The sequence below is a fragment of the Octodon degus genome, unplaced genomic scaffold, assembly GCF_000260255.1.
Source record: "Octodon degus isolate 3935 unplaced genomic scaffold, OctDeg1.0 scaffold00481, whole genome shotgun sequence".
NCBI lineage: Eukaryota > Metazoa > Chordata > Mammalia > Rodentia > Octodontidae > Octodon > Octodon degus.
The window spans coordinates 196863-224431 of NW_004525057.1; the positions used below are offsets into that span (position 1 = coordinate 196863).

General features: G+C 36.2%; 1 protein-coding gene across 1 annotated transcript; it reads right to left on the reverse strand.

Annotated features, from left to right (window-relative positions):
• Window positions 1-453: 453 nt before the first annotated feature.
• Window positions 454-25307, reverse strand: LOC101573072 (vomeronasal type-2 receptor 116-like). Its single transcript, XM_012513353.2, has 6 exons — window positions 25029-25307; window positions 24710-24721; window positions 23828-24634; window positions 22614-22841; window positions 21798-21921; window positions 454-1376 (listed from the first exon to the last, which is right to left on the reverse strand). The coding sequence occupies exons 1-6, from the start codon at window positions 25182-25184 to the stop codon at window positions 454-456; spliced, it is 2250 nt and encodes a 749-aa protein (XP_012368807.1). The 5' UTR covers window positions 25185-25307.
• Window positions 25308-27569: the final 2262 nt, after the last annotated feature.

Here is a 27569-nt window from a genome sequence, read left to right on the forward strand (position 1 = left end):
CCTGGCAAGTACAAGGGCCTGAGTTCAATCCCTGGTTCCACAAACAAAACAAACAAACAAACAAACAAAAAAATACATTGAGAGGCCAGAAAAAGAACCGATACATTGAAAACAGGGAAATTAGGGAATACTTTATAAATAGTTTGTAATCCTTTGGTAACCACAAATAAATGAAAGAATAAAACATGTGTGGTTCACCTTTTAAAAGTCCAAAGGAAAACCATATTAGGAAGTATTCTACATACAAAATCAGACCAGAAAAGCAAAATTATTCATAGAGGGAACAGAGCGAAAAGTGGAATAAGATATCAATAAGATTATGAGTGTACGTTGTGCTGAGTATAATATTGTAGACAGAGAAGAAAAATCTTATGATTCTTTCAAAAAATAAAGTAGCAGAACATTGTGGAATTGTATTTAAGCCCTCCAATTTAAAAACATATGATTTAAAATTTAAGCAAGTCTATTATTGTCAGAATGTGTTTTATAACTGAAGCCATGCAGAGAGCTCCTATATGGCCTTAATAAAATAATGTAGCACTTGGGGGCAAAGATGCATCCCAGGAGTCCTGCACTGGAGGCCAGGATAGAGAATATCTCCACAGCCACCATGGCCTTCCCCTTGGTGCTGTGGTAAACAGGAAGGAAGGTGATCCAGACACTACAGAACACCAACATGCTAAATGTCAGGAATTTGGCTTCATTGAACATATCAGGCAGGTTCCTGACCAGAAAAGCCAATGTGAAACTCCCCAAGGCCAAAGAGCCCAGATATCCCAGAACACTGTAGAAAGCAGTGACTGAACCTTTGTTACACACAATGATGATGTGACCATGTTCAGAATGTGAATCCATGTCGATGAAAGGAGGAGAAGTACCCAACCAGATTCCACAGAGGATCACTTGGATCACAGTGCACAGTGGAACGACAAAGTTAGGTGCCCCTGATATCAGGAACTGCCTTATCCTTCTGTCTGGCACGGTGACCTTGAAAGCTAGAACAACGGTAATAGTTTTAGCCAAGACAGTAGAAATTGCCAAAGTGAACACAACTCCAAATGTTGTCTGCTGGAGGATGCAGGTGACCGTGTTGGGATGACCAATGAAGAGTAAGGAGCAGAGGAAGCAGAAGGTGAGAGAGATGAGTAGAATGTAGCTGAGAGCCTGATTATTGGCCTTAACTATAGGTGTGTCTCGATGCTTCACAAAGACTCCAAAAACAGCAGCAGTGAGTGCAGAGAAGCATAGGGCAACACAGGCAAGAGACATCCCCAGTGGATCTTCATAGGCCAGGAAGGTCACAGTTTTTTGGAGACAGGAGTTTTGCTCTATGTTGGCATACTGGTGATCTCGACATTTTATACACTGATCCATATCTGGTGAGGAATTCAAATTATCTTTAGTGCAGGCTCAGCATTTGCTTATATCCACAGCCCCAATTTTTTTCATCATCTTCTTAGGCTAGATCAGCCAAATCATTCTTCTTTACTGTTTTATACACAAAGTTTAACATTTGGTAGAATAAAATTTAACTTTGTATATTGTTTTTATGTTATTTTATAAGTTATCTTTTTTTTGTACCAGGAATCAAACTCAGGACCTTGTGCTTGCCAGGTAGGTGCTGATGTTACTGAGCTATATGCTCCAAATAAAGAATGATTGTTAGATAATAAAAACAAATTTATATTGCTCACCTTAGTTTATTTTTAATATGACCAAGTACCTGAGAAAGCCAAAGTAGAGGAAGAAAGGTTTAGTGAGCATTTTTATTTATTCCTGGGGTAGTTTGTTATTATATGCTTCAAGACTTATGAATTTCAAATACAAGTTTGATATATTAATGTAAAGTTTTTGTACTAGGTGTTCACAATGAAAATACTCATTGTTTGATAGTTACAAATACCATCCTGTTCTGTGGAAGCATTTAAAAGTGTTCTCATGGTGTATATTTGATCAATGTTCTTTGTGGTTCCAGCTTAACATTTGGTAGAATAAAATTTAGCTTTGCTTATTGTTTTTCTGTTATTTTATAAATTATCATTTTTTTGTACCAGGAATCAAACTCAGGACCTTGTGCTTGCCAAGTAAGTGCTTGTGTTACTGAGCTATATGCCCAGCTCTAAAATATTATGTGGATGTTAACTATTTTTTCCTGTGTTCTTCGTTGAATTTAGTTTCCTTTCTTTTTCTAGGTTGCTGTGAATTTTTATTTGTAGAATTTCAGCTTGTCTTTATTAACTGATAAAGTAATATTTATATATACAAATCACATGTATATGTTGTTATGGTTTATGTGTAGTTGTTCCCCCAAATCCTCATGAAGTCAGTGGGGCAGCTTCTAAAATTTGTGATTAATTCACAGTCTAATGCTGAGATTATGGATGTGAGTGCTACGCCCAGCCTGGGGCAGACAGCCTGAGTGCAATTTAAGTAAGGCAGGGAGGCTTGCTCTTTGCCTCTCTTGTGGCTAGTGCTGCCACTGTTCCTCCCCTTTGCCTTTGCTCTTTGCTGTTTTCCACCACCATGAAAGGCTGCTCTCTGCCTTTTGTCACTCTGCCTTTAAGCCAGCCAACTATGGACTGAAACTACCACTAAATGTGAGTGAAATGGGCATTCTGTCCAGCAAGAAGAGTAGCGGAGACATCTGTGTATAGGCATACATATGCTGATCGATTTAGCTTCATCCCATAAGATTTGGTCAGGGATATTAATACCTTTAGAACCTTAACAATTTATGCTTTACACTTCATAAATCTATTAGTTTTTGGAAATAAAGTTCTGCAACTAGGTACATGTATGTAGTGTTGCTGTGGGTATACTGTTCTTCATACATGCAGAAATAACACAATCACCAACTTACCAAAAACCAAATCTTGGAAAAGAAACTATACAAGTCACTTATACACTGAACTATTTTACTTTCACAATCTATTTCAAAACAAGTACTGAAACCATACCATATATGTTGTGAAATTTTGTTACATGCCAATGTCAAAATATTAAAAATTCTTCAATATAGATACAGTTATATCATGTCACCATTTATGACTGTAAATTTGTTTTTTTAAAGTATTAATTATGGTATACAAAATATTCCAGAAATACATGATCTTAATATTCATTTTTAGTCACCTTTACCTGTTATGTTCCTGTGCTAGTTTTCACTATCTATGTATTTCAGTTATAGTGAGGGAAAAAAATGTAATTTTCTCTCAAATAATCTTTAATGTCATCTTACGATATTCTCCAGGCTGGACTTCCATGTCCAATCCTGCCCTTTTTGCTTCCTGAGGAATTAGGTTTCAATCATGCACTACCATATACTACATCTTTTTTTATACTTCCTCCTGTATCCCTCCTCCCCCACCACCCTTTCTCTTTCCTTAAAGAATATGCTTGTACTGTGTTTTTCAAGCTTGGATCCAGCTACTTGGTTCAAGTCCTTCTATTTCTGGCTTATAAGCAGCAAGGACTATGGGCATGTATTGTCAAGTCCAGCTTGTTCCTTGAATATTAAAAACACCATAATGTATTGTTTTTCCATTTCTGTCAATCCTCGGATTTTATCCCACATTTAATTTATTGACATATTAATAATACTATTACTAAGGGGTTTTAACCACATATGTACTATTTGATAGAAAAATGTGTATTTTGAATGCTTGGAGATTTGAAAAAACTTCAGAAAGAAAACAAGATGATGAAAAGAGATACCTGAAATTCAGCACTGTATCCTCATTATAGGAGCAAATCAGCATACGTCTACCATAAACTGAGATATGTGGCAATGCAAGAACATGAGAATTTAGGAGTAGAAACTTGGAGGACTGGAGAATCGCAGATAGTTTGTAAAAGAAACAGAGCGCTCTGTTACCTGTTATCAAGCAACACAACTGGATAGGGAGAGTAGCTCCTCAGCAGGGATATAAGTGAAAGAGTCCTTAGAAATTCTACTATGGCAGAATACAGAACCTTGTATGTACAGTATCTAAGGAGAGGCAATATCGATGGTTTGTTTGGCCAGCAGCTTTAGACAAGATGCTTGATGCCTCTCTAGCAATTTCTTGGGGTGTTACATCAAGATGCTCTCTTGAGAAAGGTTTTATTTTCTGGTCTTGTTCTCTAGGGTTCAGAAAATTCTGCATTTTTCTCTTTTCAGGATTCTGTGGACATTCCATGTCACTGCCTGACTACCCACATTGCTACTCCTCAGACAATTTGGACTTAGAGGATGTCTCTCAAAGAAATCCTCTCAGAATCCTATTCTGTGGAAATATTTACTATGGAAAGAAGCAGGGATATTTCCCCATAAAAGGTGTTTGCCAAGCTTGTGTTCTTTCTGTAGTGGGCAGAAAATGTCAATTTCTACCAGGAGTCAAGACTGAGGGCTCCAGGGCTGAGGACAGCACATCATATAGAACACCTCAGTAGCCCTTCCAGCACAGATGTTTGCAGCTGCATTAAACCTGTTCATCTTCAGTAACATAGACAACATGGGCCTTTGTCTGAACATTGAGCACAAAGCCTAAGAATTTCCATGGAAAATCATTGTTTACTGTGCTCCAATTTCTGTACTAGCTGATACCTGCTTAAAATAGCCAAGGGTAATTTCAATCACATTTCACCACAAGTCACTCTTGTTAGCTACAGTGAAAGAAGAAAAATGAAAGACTCAGGATTTGAAAGTCCTTAGCTATCACTGTGTGGATAAACAGCCTAAAAGATATGGAGAAAAGTTCTTTTTGCTATCATCAATCTCCTTCTCTCATTCAAAAGCCTCAGTGAGGAAGAAATTTGTTTACTCTTTTAAGAGTTTTTCTCCTTTCCTCTATGTTACTTTACTTTTTTGGGGGGGGCAGAAACGGGGATTGAACTTGAGTCCTTGTGCTTGTCAGGCAAGCACTTATTCTACTGAGCTATCTTCCTGGCCCCTTTCCTTTACTTTTTAATATGTTATCCTTTTCGAAATATTAATTTTTTATTCTTTTTATTGTCTTTTTCTTCTTTTTTCATTTTTTCAATTCAATTTTTTAATATTTGGTTTTGCATTTGCCTGTTTCCTCGTTTGTCTTTTTAACTTTAAGAAAAAAATCTTTTTATATTTTTCTGGAACTTGAGAATGTGCAAGGCATTGTGCACAGACTGATGTACACTAGCACATTGGACATGTGCTCTGTCATTAAACTATATTTCCACACCAGCTCAGGGAATTTGCACCCCAGTCCACACAATGGCACACTTCTGCTCTTTCCTTGGTACATTACGTCAAGACTACAGTACTAGACATAAGATATTATAAAGAAGAGGAAAAATGAAGACATTCAGTTATAAACATAAACAAAGATAATAAACCAAAATTACAAAACATAAGGAAAATTTACAGACCCATGAGAAAATATAGCATATTGAGAGTATGTGAAAATATAACTCCAGTGGGAAAAGTTGATAGAGAAATTACAAATAGGAAAGAATAAAACACAAATATAGTAAATACTCAAAGTTCTCAAATGCCTAAAAATTGAGGTAATAAACAAAATTAATAAAGTAGAAATAATGAGTACATCTATTTTAAAGGTTTTTTTTGAACCAGGGATTTAACTCAGGCCCTTGAACTTGCCAAGGAAGCGCTTTTTCTATTGAGCCATCTCCCCAACCCCTAGTACATATAGTTAATAATTCTAAATATGCATAATCTTAAATCCTCCACTAACATCTCCAGATTGTTTGAAGTTTAAAAATAATACCAAACAACATATTACTCATAAGAAATTCAACTCACAAAAATAGACCTATGCAGACTAAAAGTGAAAAGACAAAAATTGTATTGCAAGCTAATGGAATATGAAAATATATGGCAATTAATATACTTAAGTCTAACAAAATAGGCTTTCAGGCACAATTAATTGGAAAATAGATGTCACTACATTTTGGTTAAAGACACAGTTCATCACAAAAAAACATCACAAGGTGTTTCAAAACACCTTGGAAATTTTGTTTTTTTAACTAAGTTGTCCTCAGTGATCACAAATATATATATATATATATATATATATATATGATTAATTAAAATTTTAAATGAAATAGTTCTAAATGTAAAATGAAACACAGAACTCAATATATGATAGTGAGTAATTTCAACATCCTACTGTCAATGATAGGTACAGCATTCAGACAAAAACAGAAAGAAAATGGCAAAGTTAAAATGTATTTTAGAGAAAAGGTTTTAAATAGACACTTACAGAATACTTTTTAAAAAATCTTGAAGAATGGACATTCTTAACATTAGTGCATGTAAGTATTTCTAAAAATATGCCATATAGTCAACAATAGAGAGAATCTTAAGTAATTTTTTAAAAAACTGAATCATGACTCATTTCTTTCCAAATGAAGTAAAAATACAAATTTACCTGAATGGATACTATAGAAATTATACAAACACAGGGGAACTGAACAAAATTCCTTTGAAACAACAAGTGGTCATGAAAAAATTCTGAGGAGCAATTATAACTATTTTTAGTCAAATAAAGTTAATCTTACAACATAACAAATCTTGTGTGATACAGAAAAAGAACTAACAAAGAAGTTTTTAGCAGAGAGTGTCTAAATAAAATATCAAAATCAAACATAAATTACCGAATGGTGAATTCAAGAACTCAGAGCAAAAAAGAACTCAATATTAAGAGAAAGACAGAAATAAGCACTGGTGAGGTGTTATGTTGAGCTGTGGGGGACTCAGGTCAACAATTTCTGACACTGCCAGTCAAGCACAAGACCCAATACTATCATGGACTACTGGACTCTTTTAGAATATTTTGCTGAGTTAACACACCTATAATATTCAAATGACAGAACTAAACAAAAAAGGGGATACAGATGAATGTCCATTTTGTATCTGTGTATTCAAAGTGGTTAGGATAGATATATAGTTACATTCTCTTAACGAATAGAGGGATTTGTTGTAATAGTGTTTGTAAATAGGATATCATGTCCGCATCTTGTCCAGCAAATAACCACTAGGAATGTGTTAATTATTGAAAATGTCCTACCAATTCGATTTGAAACTACCTCATTGCTATTTGTTTCTCAATACAATTATGGAAAATAAATAAATAAATAAATAAATAAAAAAGAGCACTAGTGAGATAGATCAACAGTCTAAGTGCCTACCTGGCAAGCACAAAAATCCCCCAGGCATGCCATGCTGGCCCTGGAAACCGGGCGTGGTGGCACATACCTGTAACCCCAGCAATAGGGAGGCTGACACAGGAGGACCACTATGAGTCTGAACTGTGTAGTGACACCCTCTATCCAATAAATAAATAAATAAATTCTCGGGGCTGGGTATATAGCTCAGTGGCATAAGCACCTGTCTGGTAAGTGCAACGTCCTGAGTTCAACCCCTGGTGCCACAAAAGAAAAAGCATTAAAAGAAAGTAGTAATGAATATCAGAGAAGAATTACATGAAATAGAGAAGAAAAATACAAAGACTCAATGAATCATAAAGTTGGTGTTTTTACTTTTATCAGCACATGTTTGCAGTACATAACGATTACATTCAAATGTGAATGAGGAAAACTTGACAGCAGTGGAATGCAGTCACTACTGAGGTGCCAAGGAACAGCAAGAGCTGAGTGCCTACGTCTAGATTATTCTGTCCTTGGCTTATGCGAAGATGGAAAAGCAGTAAGCTGCAACAAATCAACTTCTCCAAGGTTTAGAATCCAGATTCTGGAAAATAGTAACTTTGGAATAAAGAAAAAGGGAGATGCGTTCGTTCCCAGAGCCTAGGAAGGAACTGAAGGGAAAATTGGAATCCATAGCAAAACTGAAAAAATGTCCCAGTAAACAAAAAAGAACGGGCAGTTTGTATATTCTCCCCATGTCTTGGCTCATTGTGTGAAAAAGGAGTATTTAATTAAAAACACAGTAAGGATGGGTGATGCTAGAAGCCTTCAAGGAGAAATGAATTGGTGGAACAGAGTAATAGGTGCTGTGCTCTACAATAGCTGGTGAGTGACTTCAGATCAAGTGACTGCAGTGTCCCCTGGAGATAGCACTTGGTTACCATTTTAGGGAGAAGCCAACTAAACCTGGGATTCATAGCAACCCAGGTTCATGGCTTAATCTCAGGACTCCCAGTGTTAAACTCTTCCATTATCTAGGTGAGGAAAAAGCATAGGAGATATCCAGGGTCATGGAGCCATGCTCCGGCTGACAATAGACACCCAGAGTGTTATAAGCTAAATGACTTAGACCCAAAACCCATGAACTGAGGGCCAGCTCAGCGTGAAGTGTTGCAGACTTAAAAGTATCAGAACTGGCACCCAGCCACAATCCTACTGTTGGCTTGCAGAGATTATCCAGGACATATCTAGGCTCTAGCTGACTGCTTTGTCCACTAGCGAGAGTGGAGTCACACCCTGAGTGGAACACTGCCATAGAGCAGTAGAGCCCAGAAGATCACAGGTCTGCAATTACAGAGAAATTTATGGGAGTTTCCCTGTTACCTTCTCTTTGATTTCTTCTTTGGTTGTTTTTTTTCTGTTCATTTTGGGTATTTTTTTTAAATTAATGTTTCAAACTTTATTCCAAGACTTCTCCAGCTTACCTAGCTGCAAAGAATGAATTGTATGTAAGCAAAAACTGAAAAAAGTTCTAATGTTCAAGGAGCTTGGGCTTAAAAAATATTAAAGATCTAGATTTTATGCAGATCCATAAACAAAAATAATTTTTAAAAAGCAATCACAATACAAAATAGCAGCTCCCAGTAATTTCTTCCAAGTTTGATCTTTTTCAGAAGCTGACTTAGTTCAGTTTGCCTCATTTAAGAAGCCTCATCAAAATTCTCCACGAGATCTGGAACCTCATCATCATCCTCTTCTCCAGTAGCAAGCGGTGCTTTTCCATCCACAGGTTGTTTGGGCAGAGCTTCAGCCAGTCTCCTTAAGCTAGTCAGACTGTCTGCACCAAGCTGGTTCAAGACGCTGGGTAGTATTTCTGTCAGTTCTTTCGTCATAGCATGGCCTGTAATGGTGAAAGTGTTGGCTGCCAGAGAAGCCTGAACTTTTGGGTTGTTGAAGTAGATAACTGTTCCCTGGTTTGTAAACACATTCACCTCTTCAGTACCAGAGATATTGTTTACCCCTAACTTCTTTAATAAGAACTGAGGGTTTTTTGTTTTTCTTTTATCATTTGCTGTGGCTGTTCTATGAACCACCTTTTTTCTGCGAGCAGTTCCTTTCCCACCAGTGTGCACTTGTGCCTGCAGTTTGGTGAGTTTTTCCTGATTTATGATGGTTTCTTTCATCTTGGAGTGGATATGGGGCAGCACGGGGGACCAGGGCTGGTGCTCAGGGGGTCTCAGGTAGACCAGCTGAGATTAGGCTCGCACACGCAGGGATCCAAGATGGCAGCTAGAGCATATTGGGTACTTTTATTGTTTCTGTTTTCATGAGTGTGAACGTTGTTTTTAGTTTGTTTTGTTCTTCTTTATTTTCTTTCTTTCCCTTCTATATTGTTTACCCAGTTTCCAAGGCTTGGTTAATCTTCCTTTTTCTTTCAGCCTTTCTCATCACCTCTTAATCTTTTTTTTTTTTATTTCTCTATTTTTTCCTTGTGTCTTTTGAAAATTTTCACCCTTCAGGTTAAAAATCACTCAAGTGAATATTTACTAAATTTAATATTCTAATTTGTCTCAAATTTTGTTACATAACCATAACTCTTATACCTATAGTTAAAGGTGGCAAATTAATGGCTTTCATTTGTCATTTTCTACTTTGTGCTTAATGGTGTTATTATTACTGATTACACTGTCTTAGCGAAGGTGACATACTTGTTTTGATCAATTGATCTTATTGTATGCCAATATCTAGATTATGTGAGGTCATAAACAATACTATGATCCAGTACCAAAAAATTGGGTGCTAAAACAAACAGGTTGCAACTTTTAATTCCTAATAAATTGAAGAAGCTTAATCCTGGGACAGATTCAAATGTCAAAAGCCAGCTACACATAGAAGACATCTCTGAAAAGCAGTCATTTACTACAGAGGTCTTCCTATTAATAACAAAGTTATCTACAGAAGTAATTTACAAGCCTCAATACATAAAATAGGTAATAAAAACAAAAAATACTCAAGCAGAGTGCTGCATGACTATAATCCCAACACTTCAGAGGCTGAGGTAGCAGGCTGACTGGGAGTTCAAGGCCAACCTGGGCTACTGAGGGAACTCAAGCCCAACCTGAACTACACAGCAAGAAGCTGCCTCATAAAAATGAAAATGACAAAACATGGAATCAAGATGCAACCCATAATCCCCAACTCACCCAAGACATATCAAGGGGGCACTGAGGTGGAACAAACAAAAGCCACCCAGTTGAAATTTCTGAAAAGGTACCAGAAATTTGGAATGTAACACTGCTGTGGAAGTAACACAGATCAAGTCACTTGGCAAAAAAGAAAAACAATAATTTGAGATGAAGATGAAGGACATGATCAATGAGTATAGAATAAATTTTTTAAAAATAGCTTAGGAAAGACATGAAAACCATGAATATAAACATGGAAAAAATGTATCCCACAAAACAGACACAAATTAAATCCAGGAGGTAAAAAAATTCTATTGAAAGTATATGCAGCCAAATGAACAAATATGAAGATAGGATATCAGATCAAGAAGACAGGGTTGAGGTGATCACCAAGTAAAAGATCTCTTAAAAATAGTAAGAGACATTATAAAAAAATAAAAGCAACAGCTGCTAGATAGAGAAAAAAGGCTAAAAAAGATAAATTGGAATCATTGGAAAATCAGAGGAGAGTAGAAAGTACACAAAAAATCAGCTCAATAGCAAAACTTTTAAGGCATAGAAAAGATATACAGATAAGTGACACATACAGAACTCCAAATAGTCCAATGTAATAAAAAAATAGTTCAGAAATTCAACACGAGAATAGAATCTTAATAGCTGTTAGTGAAATAAACAAATCATCTACAAAAGAAAACCCGTCACAATTACGGTAGACTTTTCAACACACTTTTCCTTTAAATTAAGGACAGATTGGAGGATGTATTTGAAGCCCTAAAATATAGAGAACATTATGAAGTGGCTCTGAGCAGGATTTAAAGCTAATCAATTGGCTTTCTATGTTTACTTGTAAGTCTGTCCTAGGCCTAGGTCTCTTGTCTGGAGATGGGCAGAAGATTAATAGTAATTGGACCTCTCTACGAATTACTCATTCCAGTTGAGGCCTGTAGTGGCCTGTGAGGCCATGAGGCCTCAAAGGACAAGGTAAGGACACCAAGTTCCAACCCCAATTAACTAAATAAAGAGTATAACCTCAGATGTCTTACTCCTGGGGTGAATGTGAACCTAGAGATAAGATGGCCCCCTAATTAGCATAATTTACTAATTGGGAAAGTCTTTGAACTGACTTTTTTTTTTTTTTAATCAGGGATTGAACTCAGGCCTTTGTGCTTGCCAGGGAAGCGCTTATTCCACTGAGCCATCTGCCCAACACCTGAACTGACTTTCAAGGTCCTTCTCAGTTCCTTCACTTTTTACAGGATCCCATTCCTTTGTTCAAAAACCAAATAAATGCAAGCCACCCAGAGAAGTTCTTGTCATAGCTAAATTATGCAGAAGGTTTTGATTCTCCTGGAATGTTAAAACCATACCACTTGTCTCTCTTATTTAAGCCTTTGACATCCACTCATTTGATAGGTTGCAGGCTGATCAGTACACAATAAGCAACCTCTAGGCCAGACCAGTGTACCCTGAAAAACTATCATCCAAAATTAATAGAGAAATAATATACTTCTGTATAAAGAACATTTGAAGAAATTCACAGTCACCAAACCAGCACTGTCCAAAGCTCTGAAGGATATTCTACAGAGACAGTGAAGATATCAATTCCAAGAATCCTAATAGAGGACTGGCAAGATAGATTAGCAGACTAAAGTGCCTGCTTAGGCAAGTGCAGGGACCACAGTTGGATCCTGGGCACTATGTGCCATGCCATCCCCATGCTCAGGGCAGGCTGAGCTGGCCACAGAGTATGGGCATATTGGCTTATGCCTGTAAACCCAGTGCTAGGGAGGCTGAAAACAGGAGGATCACTATGAATGCAAGCTGCATGTGAGACCCTGTAACAACCAAATACATTTTTTAAAAAAGAAAGAAACTATTGATTTTTTTAAAAGATAAGAATCCCAATAGAATGGACCAATCAAGCAAAGCAAACAAGTAGAAAGGAAAGAAAGGGAACCAACAACAAGAAATTAATATAAGGACAAGTATACATATTAGTTATAACCATCAGGATGAATGGTCTCAATTTACCAATCAAAAGAACCAGACTGGAAGAATGGATCAGGTCCCAAGATCCAGCAATATACAGCATACTAGAAACACACTTGAAACTAAAATAAATCAGGGACTGGGGATACAACTCAGCAGCAAAAGTGCCTGCCTGGCAAGCTCAAGGTTCTGAGTTTGATCCCCAGTACTGGGAAAAAAATATATACGGAAAGTCACAGGATGAAAAACAATACTCCATTCAACAAATCAGGGACAGCTATTCTGTTTACAAATAAAGTGGATGCAAGACTGATCAAAGGTGACAGAGAAAGTCACTGAATATATATTAAGTGAACAATCCAAGAAGAGATAGTAATCATAAATATATATGAGTACCAAATACTTCCACACCTAACTATATAAAACAAGCACTAATAGATATGAAAAATCAGATAACCACTAAGACAATTGTAACAGAGGACTTTAATCTCTTACTGGCACAAATAGAAACATCAACTAGACACACAATCAAAGCTCAATCAATTTTTTGAACAAATGCATGTAGTAAATATCTACAGAGTGTTCCACCCTATAAAAACAGAATACATATCCTTCTCAGCAGCACATAGGACTTGCTTCAAAACAGACTGCATACTAGCTCATTGAGCATGCTTAAGTAAAAGCAAAAAGGGAAATTTTCTCATGGATATTATCAGAAGATAGTGTGATAAAATAGGAAACCAATGGCAAAAGAAACTACAAAAACTACATAAATGCATGGAAATTAAATAACATCCTCCTGAACAACCAACTGGGTGACACATGAAGTCAAAGAAAAAAATTAGACAGTCTCTAAAGCTAGATAATAATGACATATCAGAACTTATAGACACAATGAAAGGAGTCCTATGAAGGAAATTTATAGCTGTGAATTCCCACATCAGAAAAACAGAGTGAGCTCAAATAAATAACCTTACATTGAACCTCAAGATTTAGATAAAACAGGGTGAGTTAAAAACCACACTACGCACAAGAGAGATTATGCAGATCAGAGCTAAAATTAATGCAGCTGAGTCTAACGAAGCACTGCAACAAATAAATGAATTGAAGTGTTTGTCCCTTAAAATATTGAATAGGCAAACCCTTAGGCAAACTTATCGAAAAAGGAAAGGCTAATCCATCCAATCAGGAATGAAAGGGTGAAATCACAGTGTTCCTTCAGAAATCCAGGACATCATCAGTACCTACTTCAAGAACCTGTACTCTAAGATGGAAAACTCAAAAGAAATGGACATCCACAGACACATGTAAATTACCATAGCTGAATGAAGAAGATACAAATATGCTAAATAATCCAATATCAGTCAGTGAAATTGAAGAAGCAATAAAAACCTACCAATAGAGAAAAGTCCAGGTCCTGGTGGATGCACAGCCAAATTCTACAGGAAATTTAGAAAGGATCTAAATGCCATTATTCTTCAAACTCTTTAATGGAATAGAAAAGGAAGCAATACTCCCAAACTTATTCCTGGAAGCAAGCATTACCTTCATATGAAAACCAGAAAAGGATCAAACCAAAGAAGAGAGCTACAGGGTGATCTCCTTGATAGACGGAGAGACAAAAATACTCAATAAGATACTGGGGAACAAAAAGCAGCAAATCATCAAGAAGATTATACACCATGATCAAGGAGGATTAATCCCAGGGATACAGGATGTTTCAACATACACAAATCAATAAATGTAATTCACCATATCAACAGTGTCAAGAACAGAAACCACTGGGTCATCTCAACACCCAACATCATGCTAAATGTTCAAAAACTGGAAGTTTTCATTCTGATCTCAGGAACAATATAAGGATGCCCTCTATCACCATTGCTGTTCGGTATAGCTCTGGAAATATTATTATCATTATTTACTGATGGCATTATGTCCTTCATAAAAAAACCCAAATCTCTGCTAAAATATTCTTAGATTTAATACCCAAATTTGGCAGTGCAGCAGTATACAAAGGCAACACTCAAAAATCAATTGTATTCATATACATGAATAGAGGGATTACTGTGAAAGAAATTAGGGAAACTACACCTTTCAAATTAGCATTAAAATTTTAGGAATCAATCTAACAAACAAAATAAAAGATCTGAAAATTGAAAACTCTAAAAAGGATATGGAAGATAAGTAACAAAATGGAAATCTATACCCTGTTCATAGATAGGCAGATCCTATATAGTGAACATTGCCATAGTTCCAAACTATTATATAGATTTAATGTAATCCCAATCAAGTACCAATATCGTGCAGAATTAGAGAAAGCAATGTGACAATTCATGTGGAATCAGAAGAGACCCAAAATAGCAAAAGCAAGTCTGGGCAACGAGGGCAAAGCAGGGTACATCATACTCTCTCACTTGAGGTTATACTCTAAAGCTACAGTGTTAAAAACATGATGGTGCTGGGGGAAAAACGGACACACAATCAATGGAACAGAATAAAAAAGGCAGAATCAACTCCAAGCACACTCAATCACCTTATCTTTGACAAAGGGATCAAACACCTTCATGGGAAGAAAGAAAACCTCTTTAATGAATAGTACTGGGAAAACTGGCTTTCCACATGTCAAATATTCATCCTAGACCCATATCTCTCACTGTGCACTAAGCTAAAATTAAAAGGAGCAAATTTCTAAATATTAGAATGGAAACATCTCATCTGCTAGGAGATAAACTAGGTAAAACTCTTGAAGACATAGGTGTAGGCAGAGGTGAACAAAGCCTCAATTGCTCAGGAATTATTACAAAGAATTAACAAATGGGATCACATGAAATTCGAAAAGGTTTGTACAGCAAAGGAAATAATTAACAGAGTCAAAAACAACCCACAACATAGGAAAACATTTTATCAGCTATGCCTCAGAAAAAGGACTAACATTTAGAATATATAAAGAAATAAAAAATATCAGACCCCCAATTTAAAGATCCATTCAAAAAATGGGCATTTCAAATGAATGAACATTTCTCAGACAAAAAAGTACAAACAGCAAATAAATACATGAAAAATGTTCAAAATCACCGATCATTCAAGAGATGCAAATTAAAACAATACTGAAATTCCATCTCACTACAGAAAAGATGGGTATCATCAATAAAGCAACCTATAATAAATACTGGCAAGGCTGTAGGGAAAGGTAACCCTTCTTTGTTACTGGTGGGAATATAAATGGTACAATCATGCAAAAATCAGTATTGAGATTCGTTTAACAAATAAAACCACAGGTTCCATTTGATTAAACTATTTCCCTTCCAGGTATCTTCCCAAAAGATTTAAAAGCACCATATCACAGTGATATATACAAACACATGTTACAGAAACACAATTTATAAAAGGTAAATTTTAGAAACAACGCATATCTTCATCAACAAAAGCATAGATAAACGAAATGTGGTATGGGTCAACAGTACTGTGCATTTCTGCTGGTCCATGGAAAGAAGCAGTTAATGCTTTAATTTGTTTCTCCTCAGCTTATCAATTTCTGTACTTTTTTTCTTATTTTCTTACACCTTTCTTTCTTTCAATTTTACATGCATATATCTTGTAATATGACTCACTGGTTGGCAGATAACACTGTGCATTAAAACAAATACTGTGAAATTCATATTACTCTGTTAAGTGAAATTCTGTATCACTTGTAATTTTTTTGTTTTAATTCTAATTTTTACTCTCTTAAAAATTTTTAAAAAGGAAATGTGCTGTATTTATAAAATTGAATAGTGCTCTACCATAAAGAAGGACAAATTTGATTTGTTTTTAGGTGAAATAAATGCACTCTGAGACCATAATCATAAGTGAAATAAATTTCACACTCGAGATTAAATACTGCATTGCTTCTCTGGTGTTAGAAACTCAAACAATAAATCAAGAGTGTAATGGGGGATAGATAATGGGAAATAGGGAGCATATGTTCAAATGGGAAGGGGAACAAAGGAGTGAGGAAGGAGACGGGAAAAGGAAAAGAGTGGAAGAAAAAAAAGAAGCAATACTTTTATAAATGGGAAGGGAAAGAAGTGTTGAAGGGAGGAGGGGGAATGGGAATAAAGGAAAAACTAAGATATATTATGTACAGGTCCAAATTCTCTACAATGAATGTGATAATTATGTATGACAATTATGTACTTATATTGAAAGATAAAATTTGTGGACAGGATATCATGTCTGCATCTTTTACATTGAATAACCACCAAGACAACAATATGCCATGTATTAATTATTGAAACTGTGTTAGTAATCGGTTTTGAAGCTGTCTCATTGCTCTTTGTTTCTCAATAAAATTATTTAAAACATTTTAAAAATTTTAAAAGAAACAAATTCTACCATGTAAATAAAAGGAAAATTTTAAAAAATAATTGCATTTATCATTGGGAGTTCATACACATACATAATACATTTTGACCTTGTTTCCCCATTCCTGTCTTCTCCCTTCTCTCTCCCTCCTTCTTTTGATCCCTGGTGCATTTGCAAATCATCCACCTCTTTTGTATCCTATTCCTATAATCAACCCTTTATTTTGCACTTTAGTACATTTGTACTTTTCATTTCGCATACAATAGAAACTATGTGATATTTAAGTTTGCATATCTACTTCACTTAACATTATTATCTTAAATTATACCCTTTTGGGGGCACATTCCAGAAATTGAACTCAGGACCTTGTACTTGCCAGGCAAGCACATGTGCCACTGAGCTCTCTTCCTAGGCCCTATATCCATTTTTTTAAATAAATGACTTATGTTGTTTTGTGAAGAGAGAAAAAACTTGGAAATCTATAGCTGAACTAATGAAAAGAAATACACAACTCTAAAAAAAAGTTAGAGTTAAAAAACATTACAATTGGGGGCTTGGTATATAGCTCAGTGGTCTAAGCACCTGCCTGGCAAGCACAAGGACTGGGTTCAATCCTGGGTACTGCATGCCATGCCAGCCACTGAAACTGGATGTGGTGGTACATGCCTATAATCCCAGCACTGGGGAGGCTGAGACAGAAGTATCACTATGAGTCTGAGCCATGTAGCAGGACCCTGTACCAAATAAATAAATAAATACATAGATCAAAAAATTTTAATAATATTACAACTAATTACACAGAAATTCAAATTATTATTTCAAAATACTTTGAAGAACTATATGCAAATAAATTAGCAAACTGAAAAGAGATTAATAGTCTCTGAGCCTTCATTAGCTACCACTATTAAAGAAGTAGGATATAAATATCTTATTCTCAGAAGAATTTAAAAGTTCAGTAAAATGGCATGGAAAATAAATCAAAAATCAATATTTTTTTCACTGAAAACTTTATTTTATTTATTTTTTAGGAATAAATCTCTCTATTCATTGAATTAAAAGAATGCAGCTGTATATCTATCCTGATTATTTTGAATATACACATAACAAAATGGTCTTTCATTTGTATCCCCCTTTTTTGTTTAGTTTTGTCAGAGAAGAGTAATCCATTATCGTTTAAATATTGTAGGTGCGTGAATTCAGCAAAATATTCCAATATAGTAAAAGACTCAAGTCAAAAACTTCTGACACTACCAATCTTATGGAAAAATCAATACTTTTTTACATATCAATAATGAACTTACTAAGGAGCAAACCAGAAATATCCCAATAAATAGTCACAAAACAAAAAATTTCTAAGAATAAAAAAAGGTATGGGTGTTTTCTTCAAGGAAAAATTATAAACGTTTTTCTGTTTTGTTTTTTAATTTTATGTACTTGGTTCAGGGTCTCACTGTGCAGTTTGGACTTGTTGTGATCCTGTTTTCAGCCTCCCTGGCACTAGGATTACAGGTGTGTGCCACTGTGCCCAGACTTGATCACAGACTCCATGCACCCGGGGTTTGGGCTGGTATGGCATGCAATACCAGAGACTGAACCTCCATCCCTGTGCTTGCCTAAGCAGGTACTTAGTCCACTGAGCTCTCATAGGCCCTACAAAGTGTGAAAAGAATTGAAATGCAGAAACTCCTTTCATGTTTATGGTTTAGGAGTATTAATGCTGTTAAAATGGCAATACCACCCAAAGGACAATCAAATTTCTTGTAATGTCCATCAAAATATGAACTGTAATCTCTACATATATAGGAGAAAAATTAATTCATATGGAAGTATAAAAATCTCTATGTAGCCAAAGCAACTCTGAACAATAGAGGCAACAGTAGAGGCAATTCAATACCTGATTTCAAAATACACCACAGAGACACAGTAACCCATATGGCATAATACTGGCATTAAAAAAAAAATAAAACATGTAAAGTAAGGAAATGGAATACTGGACCCAGAAAATAATTTACGCAGCTTTAGTCAACTCATTCTCAAGAGTTGCCAAAAATATGCATTGGAGACAGGATGGCTTCTTCAAAGATTGGTACTGGGGGGACTGGGTGTCCACATCTAGAAGACTGCAACTAGAGCAATGTACAAAGGTAAACTGAAATGCATAAGAGATAATAAAAAAAATTGAAATTTCTGAAACTACAGGATGAAAATACAAGGGAAACACATTAGACTGTTGATGTGGGCCACTATTCCCTCACTAGGAATGTAAATGAACTTCATTAAATAAAAAGCTCTGGTAGACCCAAGAAAACAGGAAAAAATGAGTTTCCATCTATCTATATGACACAAATTAATAACCAAAATATATTTTAAAAACCTTCACTTAATATTAAAAAGAAGCAAACCAAACCCCTAGAATATTCAAATGACCTGAAAAGGCACTTTGTGCACTGGTGGTAGAAATGTACACTGGTACAGTAGCTATGGAAAGCTATAAAAGTTCTGCAACAAACAGAAAACAATAGTTCTAAAGGATCCAGTTATCTCTCTCATGGATAATTAACGAAAGATAAAGAAGTAAAAATAGAAAAGAGATTCCTGCATACACCCGAGCTTGTTGTGGCACTATGCACAATAACCAAAGTATAGAATCAGACTAGGTGTACATTAACATGAATTCAAGATAAAAAATATAGTGTATATCGACTCTTATTCAGCCATAAAGTAGAGTGCAATGAATGCAATCTTGTTGTATACAGGAATATGAATGGTATGTGAGGATGTCATATTAAGTGAAGTATGACAAATACTGAAAAAAATCACCACACTTTCTCTTCTATTTGGTGAAAGACACAGAGAGAAACACAGGGAGAGAGAGAGAGAGAGAGAGAGAGAGAGAGAGAGAGACTGAGAGAAAGGGAAAGAGAACATGAAAGTTGAAGAGGGAGTATTAGATACTGGAAAAGTACACTGGTGGAGAGAAGCCAATGAGAGGTGGGAGGGAGAAGAACCAAGGGTGGACATGAGTGATGCATGATATATGTGTTTATGGAAATGTCACAGGAAGGGCCAGCGAGATAGCTCAGAGGGCTAAATGCCTGCTTTTGCAAGCACAGGTACCTCTCCAGTACCACGTGTCTCACTGGCCCTGCCCCAAGCACGCTGAGCCAGAGATTGAGTCCAGCTGGGGTGATGCACACCTTTAATCCCAGTGCTGGGGAGGCTGAAAACAGGAGGAGCACTACAAGTCCGAGCTGCACAGTGAGACCCTGAACCAAATACATAAATTTAAAAAAAAAATATGTCGCAGGAAAATCCATTAGTTTTAAAATTAATATGTGTTAATAATTAGGACAAAATATTCACCATTGTCGGTAATCATTAAAATTATGTGCGAAGATTTAAATATGAATTTAACTTCATTTATATGTGCTGTACTCAAAATATATGAACAGTTAAATTTTTAAAGTTATTATGTAAACAATACATTGTCATTAATGCCCTAAAATACTTCACTTCAAACACACGTGGCTCATCATTCTTTCTTGGCTCACCATTCAGGAAATCCTCCTCTGTGTCTTTGTGAGGCATGCTCAAAAAATGGTAAATTCTTCTACCCAGTAGTATCCAAAGCAAATGGCTGGTAAAAACATTATGTTGCACAAGAAATAATACCAACAACAAACGAATGAGGTCACATCAAATTAAACCATTTCTGCACAGCAAAAGAAACTACCAATGAAGTGAATACAAAACTCTCAAAATGGGAAGAACAGTTACTTTTTTGTTCTTTTTTTCTGACTATTGATCAAAGGAATTATATCTAAAATCTATGAAGACTTAAAAAATAGATTCCCCAAATTTTAAAACCCACCAAAAATGATCATCTGAGATAAACAAACACTTCTAAGATGAAGAAGTAGAAATGGAAACATGAAAAAATACTCAACATCACTGACAATTTGAAAAATGCAAATCAAGACAACTTTGAGATTCTATCTCACTCCAGAAAGAACAGACACATTTAAGAACTCCAACAGGAACTTCTGGAGAAGCTGTGATGCAAAAGGACCCCCTATGTTGTTTGTAGAAGTTTAAATTAGTACAATCCTGTAAAAGTTGGAATAAAATTCTTCAAAAACATCCCCCTGAAATTAGAAATCCCTTTTGACCTAGCTTTTTCCCTACTAGCTATCTTCCCAAAAGCTAATAAGATATCACAGTATGTGATACATGCATACCCATTTTTACAGCAGGACAATTCATAACAGCTAAATTTTTTAAAAGAGAATGCCAAAAAGTATTTAAAAATAGGAATGATGCAGAGTTTCACGAAACAAAATAATATGAATTCGACAGTATTTGTTGCATTATGTAGTGTTGTCTTCTTATTAGTTGTTCCAAATACCAGATATATGCATGCAAAATTGGATAAACAAAAAAAGAAAAAGAAAGTTATAAGAAATTAAACAGAAAGAGGAAAAAATAAGATCAAAAATTAAGCACTAACTACTCCTTTTCATAGACCAGCAGAAATCCACTGTGCAATTATCCATGCCACCCTGCATACAGACGTAGCTGTGTCTCCTTCATTTCCTCTCCTGTCCTTGTCTTCATCTTAGTAATTCCTTCCTTCTGGACAGATTCACATAGTAGCTGAAATTTTAAAGCAGCCTAAAAGTCCATAGACATAAGAATGGATTTAAAAATGTGCTATCTATGTATAATGGAGTACCACTCTGTGATAACAAGGATAAACTTGAATCATTTGTAGTTGAATGGATGCACCTTGAGGCCATAATGTTAAATGAAGCAAATCACACACAGCTTAAAACACACATGGTATCTCTCATATGAGTACTGCAATATATAAATAAGGTGCAAAATAAAAACAGACAATAGGAAATAGATGAATCTTTGGCATATGGGAAGGAGAACATAGAGATGGAGGAAGATGGGAAGGGAGAGGAGGGAAATGAGATTTGAAAAAAGTATATTATTTTATGTAGAAATATTATTGATCATAACAACATAACAACTGACGTAAGATAGAATTTTGGTTCTACTGTCCACTTCTAGAGGTTTTTTTTCTACCTACTTGAATGTATTGGAAACTATGAATGGGAGGTGAGAATTTCTCCATAGGAATGAACTTACCTGTCACATTAGAAATCTCATTCTCTGGGCAAGGGCTACAATCAAAGCAGCATGCAGCCTTTCCCTCCAGAAGTGTTTTTCTGAATCCAGGACCACAACTGTCACTACACACAGAGGGTGGAGTCTGAAGAAAGGCAGACAAGTGTTGTTAACTCTTCACAGTGCTATCTAACAAAAAACAAAAACAAAAACAAAAACAAACTACACCTTTTAGAGTTGGGCCATTAGTAAACGCAATTTATATTGTCATATGTTCAATTAATTGGGTACTGCTATGGTTTTCATTTATAAAATTCTCCAATAAGTTTTTTTGTTAAGGGCTTGTTCTCTATATTTGTTGAACTTTGAGGGTTTGGAGGAAGTTAGGCCATTGTAGGTATTCTATCATAGAGAATATTGGGACTCAGATACCATCCTGTTTATCTGTTTGCTACCTAGATTATCCAGGAGGTAAAACATTTCCTCTGCCACATTTTCCTGCTCTAGTACTGCATCAAAGATAGAAAGCAATAAAGCAACTGGTCATGGAGTATGTTGCTTGACTAAAGTATTTTAGCATTTTGTAATAATGATGAAAGCTGACTAACACAGAGGCTGTGTATAGATTATGATGAGGTGTATTAACATGTAAAAACATATTGGGAAATAAATGTTAATTTATAATAGATCTGAGTCGGTGCATAAGAAAATCCCTTAAATTGGGAGTTGTTACACATACATTGGGTGACACCTCAGCGAGAACTAGAACCTAAAATCCAAAATAAGATTTTGGTTATTTATATTCAGTTTAAAGAAGTGCGACTAGATTTGACCCACCTTCCTAAATCCTGTGGCCCACTCTATCATATCCTCAGATAAAGTTAATTGTTGACCATATGGACCATGTGGGGAAAATGTTCCTACTTTGACCATAAGCCCAAGACCTTGTGGAAAATTCCAGTAGTTCAGAATGTCATACGATGCATCCACATTCTTTTTGTCATTCAAATTCACTTGGTCTCCAGCAAGATTGACAAATTTGATATCCTTCAGAACGTGGTGGAGCTAAAAGAAATTCATCAAACAAAGATGATCTTGTCCCAGAATTAAGATGGAAGACCCAGATTAGATTAAGCCCAACTGTCTTTAATTTCAGCTTCATAATGCAAATTTATATCAGGCATCAGTGAAATCTAACAAATAAAATCCTGTGGAGAATGAAGCTACTCTAATTTTTCTAAGGGTATATTCTGTGCCCACAGAAAACACATATGTGCTAATAAATTTAAACCAAAAAAAAAAAAAGAACAAAAGAAAGAAATCCACACCTAGGCTGGGGAGATAGCTCAGCAGCTTATATGCCTGCCGAGAAATACACACCTGGATGTGGTAGTGTACTCCTGTCATTCTAGTACTTGGGAGGCTAAGAGGCAGAATTACCATAAGTTCAAGGTCACCCTGGTCAAAAGCACAGGGACAGAAACAGAGAGAGACAGAGACAGAGACAGAGACAGAGACAGAGACAGAGACAGAGACAGAGAGAAAGCTACCTAAATAATCAGTGGATGTGGGAACCCAGAAAATTTCAATAGCTTAGTAAAATATGGACATTCCCATTCATTTTCTGAGCATTCAGAGTAGTATTATAAAATGAGGCTGTTCGTACACAGAGTATAATTAAATGAGATCCTTTATATAAAATATTTCAGATAATAGCAGGCTTTAATTTTGCAGGCAACTGTTTCATCTCTTGTTATTTAAGAAAACTACAGGAAAAATCTAGGGTTTTCATACGGAAATCATTAACTGGACAGTGTATGGGGAGCACTTACAACACAAAACATAGATGTTGACTTAGAACCTGTTTTATTCTTACGAATGGCACTTTGTTCTCAAGACTACTTCTATACAGGCCTTGATTTATATCCTGGGAATGAAAGAAATGCAGTCCTCATGTGCTTTTGGAGAAAGAAACTCATTCGGAGGTCTTAAAATCATTTTAGAAAGCAAACTTCCTGACAATTGAAACCATGTAATGGAAGAGACATTACCTGCCAAGGCGAAAGCACTCCACCTTTCCCATTTTGCATGGGCTGTGTTTCTGTTTGATAAAGAAGCATCACATGAAGAGAGTGGGCTACAGCATACACAGCATTATATATATTGTAACTCTCTTCAGTCATGGCCATGTCAAAAAGATGTCTAGGCAACAATTCCAAGGAGGCATTGGGAAGACAGTTTTCTAAGGTTTCACAGTTAGAACCAGAAAATGAGCAGTTAAAGTAAGAATACCATAACCGAGCAAGGTAAATGTCTTCTGGGTATTTTGAAGGGCTAACTGTCTTGATAAAATTTGTAAAACCAGAGATTTCACTATAGTGGTGTGAAAAAATGAGAGTCCCATGGAATAAATCTAACATAAAATATTTTGGAGTGATAGCAAAATCCCATTGTGAATTCATGACCCAGACTTTCCATGTCATTAAGGTTTGCCCTAATTTACATATTACACCTTGCAGGTAATCAGTATCCCCAAAAATGAAAATAACATTTGCAGATGATTTCATGATCTGGTGATGGTTAAACAAGACATCTGAAGAATATGACACTCTGCTGACTGGAATCATTTCCACAAAAGCTACACAGACTCTGTTCCTGTCCATCTCTCTTTGTAAGTCTGAGAGAATCTCCATACCTTTCTGGTCTTCTGAGATGAAAAGCCCAACCCAGTTCCAGTGAAAATGAACCATCAAGTAGACCATGCCAAGGACCAGAGATGTATCTTTGGGAGCCATCTGATATACAGAAGGGAACTGGCTTTTGTCACTTAGGATAGGATCAAAAGGTCCAAAGGTGAGCTAAAAGGAAAAGACAAATATGAAAAAGAATGAGAGGGAGGATTGATCTAAAACATAATATCTGTCCTATAACACATTTAAAATCATCTTGAAATAATGTGAAGGAAGAATTTGTATCCCATTCTTAAAGTAATAACCCACTTTCTGAGAATTATCTAAATAAATATACAACAGGATCAGACTACCTAGAAAATCTCTTGTTTGAAACTAAGCTTACACTCCTCATTATGCCAAACCAAGGTAATTTGCATGCCCCTTCAAATTTCTGACTACATGATTACAGTATACAGTTTTACATATACAGAAACCCAATCTTACCCTCTCCTTCTCCTTCAGCCATTTAAGAATGCCACCAAGTTATAATTTTATTTTGCTTTATCCCACCTACCCTTACCTGTGGAAATTTGTAAAGTTTCAGAAGTGTCCCAATCTGGGCAGATGTTGCCCACGATGTTCCTGTAAGCACTGCTATAGAATTGCCTTCTCTTCTACAGGTATAATTAGGGATCCTTTTGTCCAGGCCTGAGAGCCAAGTGAAAGAAATATCCATCACACCCCATTCAATGAATGGGATGTTGTAAAGATCAAATCCCAAAGATATATTGGGTAAAAGGTGGGGGTTTCTGTTGATCTCTTCAATGGCAAAAACCAAGGCCAGAACAAACTGATAGTTCTTTGACTTTAACCTGAATAGAGGACATAGAAATCCCTTAGGGAAAAAGGTAAATTATATTATCTTTAAATCTAATACAATGATTCTTAAGAAATGTAATGCTTGGGTTTTCATCATATTAATGCCTTAAAAACTTACCCAACAATGAGATGAAAACAGAATATGGAAATTTATGTAACAAGGATTAAATGAGGTCATGCAATGGCTCTCTTATGAAGTGATTAATTTTATTTTGAGATCCCAGAGATGGTTCATTATATTTCTATCTTATGTGGACATATCAAAGTGATTAATATCCCTGAATAAGAAAACAACTCCTCAAAAGAAATAAAGATGGTGATGCTTTCATCTTGTTCTTCTTCCTTCTACCACCAAGAAAACATTTTTTATTTAAGAAATCAAGTTTCTGCTGTGTGGTTATATATGAGTCCAAGGTGACAATAACAGTGTTACAGTTAAAAAATGGACATATCAGTTCAGGTATCTGTGGCACAAGTTGAATTTTGCAAAACTACAAAATAGTATTTACACCAGTACAAAACAGTGTTAAAACAAAAAATTACAAGTGATACAGAATTTCACTTAACAAAATAATATGAATTTCACAATATCTGTTGTAGTGCATAATGTTGTCTTCAAATTAGTTGTTCATATTAACAAATATATGCATGCAAAGTTGGAAGAAGAAAGAGAAAAAGAAATATATATGAAATTAAGAAGAGAAGACAGACAAAGAATAGAAAAAAGGAGATAGAACCCCCAGACCCAGTGCTAGCACAGGCCCTGTGAGTGTGTGGGAGAACTTCTGGCTACACTGCACTGGTGAGACTTACAACTGGTCCCAGCCCAGGCACAGCATGGGTGAGACCCTCTTCCAACCCCTTGGGATGCACCCCCCACACACACAACTCAGGAGCACCTTCCCCACCCTGCCCTCCAAGTAGGAATTTCTGCGGGATTGTGGGAACCCCAGACCCAGTCCTAGCCCAGGCCGGGTGAGTGTGTGGAAGAGCTTCCCGCTACCCTGCACGAGCAGGACTTACTACTAGTCCCAGCGCAGGAAGAGCATGGGTGAAAAGCTCTTCCACCCACTTGGGATGCCCCCCATCAATCTGTACTACCCCCACACACCCTGCACAAAGGGTAGGAATTTCTGCCATGTTCCGGGAACCCCCAGATCCAGTCCTAACCCAGGCGTGGTGAATATCTGGGAGAGCTGCCTCTCCCCACTGCAGCTGCAATCCCTGCAGAGAGTGTAGAGGATAGAAGCATCCTGCTAGTCCAGGATCAGAAAATCTTGCCATAGGGGCACAACAGGTTCACCCTCAAGGGCAGCAGCAGGAAGGAGCTGAGCACAGAAGCCAGACCCAAGCCAGGCACAGCTGGAGAAATCCAAACTTTGTAGAGCTGCACCTGAACTTCAGTACATGCGAAGGTTATAACTACAATGAAGGTCAGAAGACAATACTACACAAAATGATGAGAAGGAATAAAATGCAACCTCAGAACACAAACCCACCTGTGAAAAGTGCAGAGGACACTAACACAGAGCAAATTGGGAATCATACAGCTGAGACCAAATTGGGAATCATACAGCTGAAAGCAATAAAGAAACAGCTGAAGAAAGGTATAGAGGAACTCAGATTAGAAAAAAAATATCTGAATTAATAGCATCTGCAGTAAAAAATCAAATGCAGAAACATATGGAGGAAAGCCAATGCCCACTCACAACAAATGCAGAGGACACTAGCTTGGCTCAAATACATGAATTAATAGCGTCGACAGTAAATAAGCAACAGGAGAAAGATAAAGCAGAACTCAGAGCGCAGTTCTTTTCTGAAATAAAAAAAGAATTCTCAGAATTCATAGCAACCGAAGTAAAGAAGCAACTACAGAAAGATAGGGAGGAAACCCAATCTGAAAAATACACATCAGTAAAAGAATTTATGACTGCTTCAAAAGAAGACATTCGAAAAAAAAAATAGAGGAGATTAGAAAAATGACGGATTCCTTGAATGAGCAATAGACGAAACAAATACACGTCATGAAGTAGAGTAAAAGAGCTATAGAGTAAATAAAAATCTCAATCAAAAGCTTGTAAGACCATTTAAGTAAAAGGGAAGACAGAGTTTCACATCTGCAGTATACAGGTGGAGCTAGTGAAAAGGTAAGAAAGGATCTATTGAAAACAACGAGGATACAGGAAAGAATAATCCATCACCTGCAAGATGATGCAAAGATGAACAAAGGGAGACTAATAGG

Excerpts from the sequence above, each read along its gene's own strand:
- LOC101573072 (XM_012513353.2), bottom strand. The coding sequence starts at position 25,184 with ATGGATATTTCTTTCACTTGGCTCTCAGGCCTGGACAAAAGGATCCCT. Across the intron at positions 22,842-23,827 it reads GAGTGCTTTCGCCTTGGCAG|CTCCACCACGTTCTGAAGGA; the intron begins GTAATGTCTCTT and ends AATTTCTTTTAG. Across the intron at positions 1,377-21,797 it reads TGAGATTTCTAATGTGACAG|ATATGGATCAGTGTATAAAA; the intron begins GTAAGTTCATTC and ends ATTCCTCACCAG.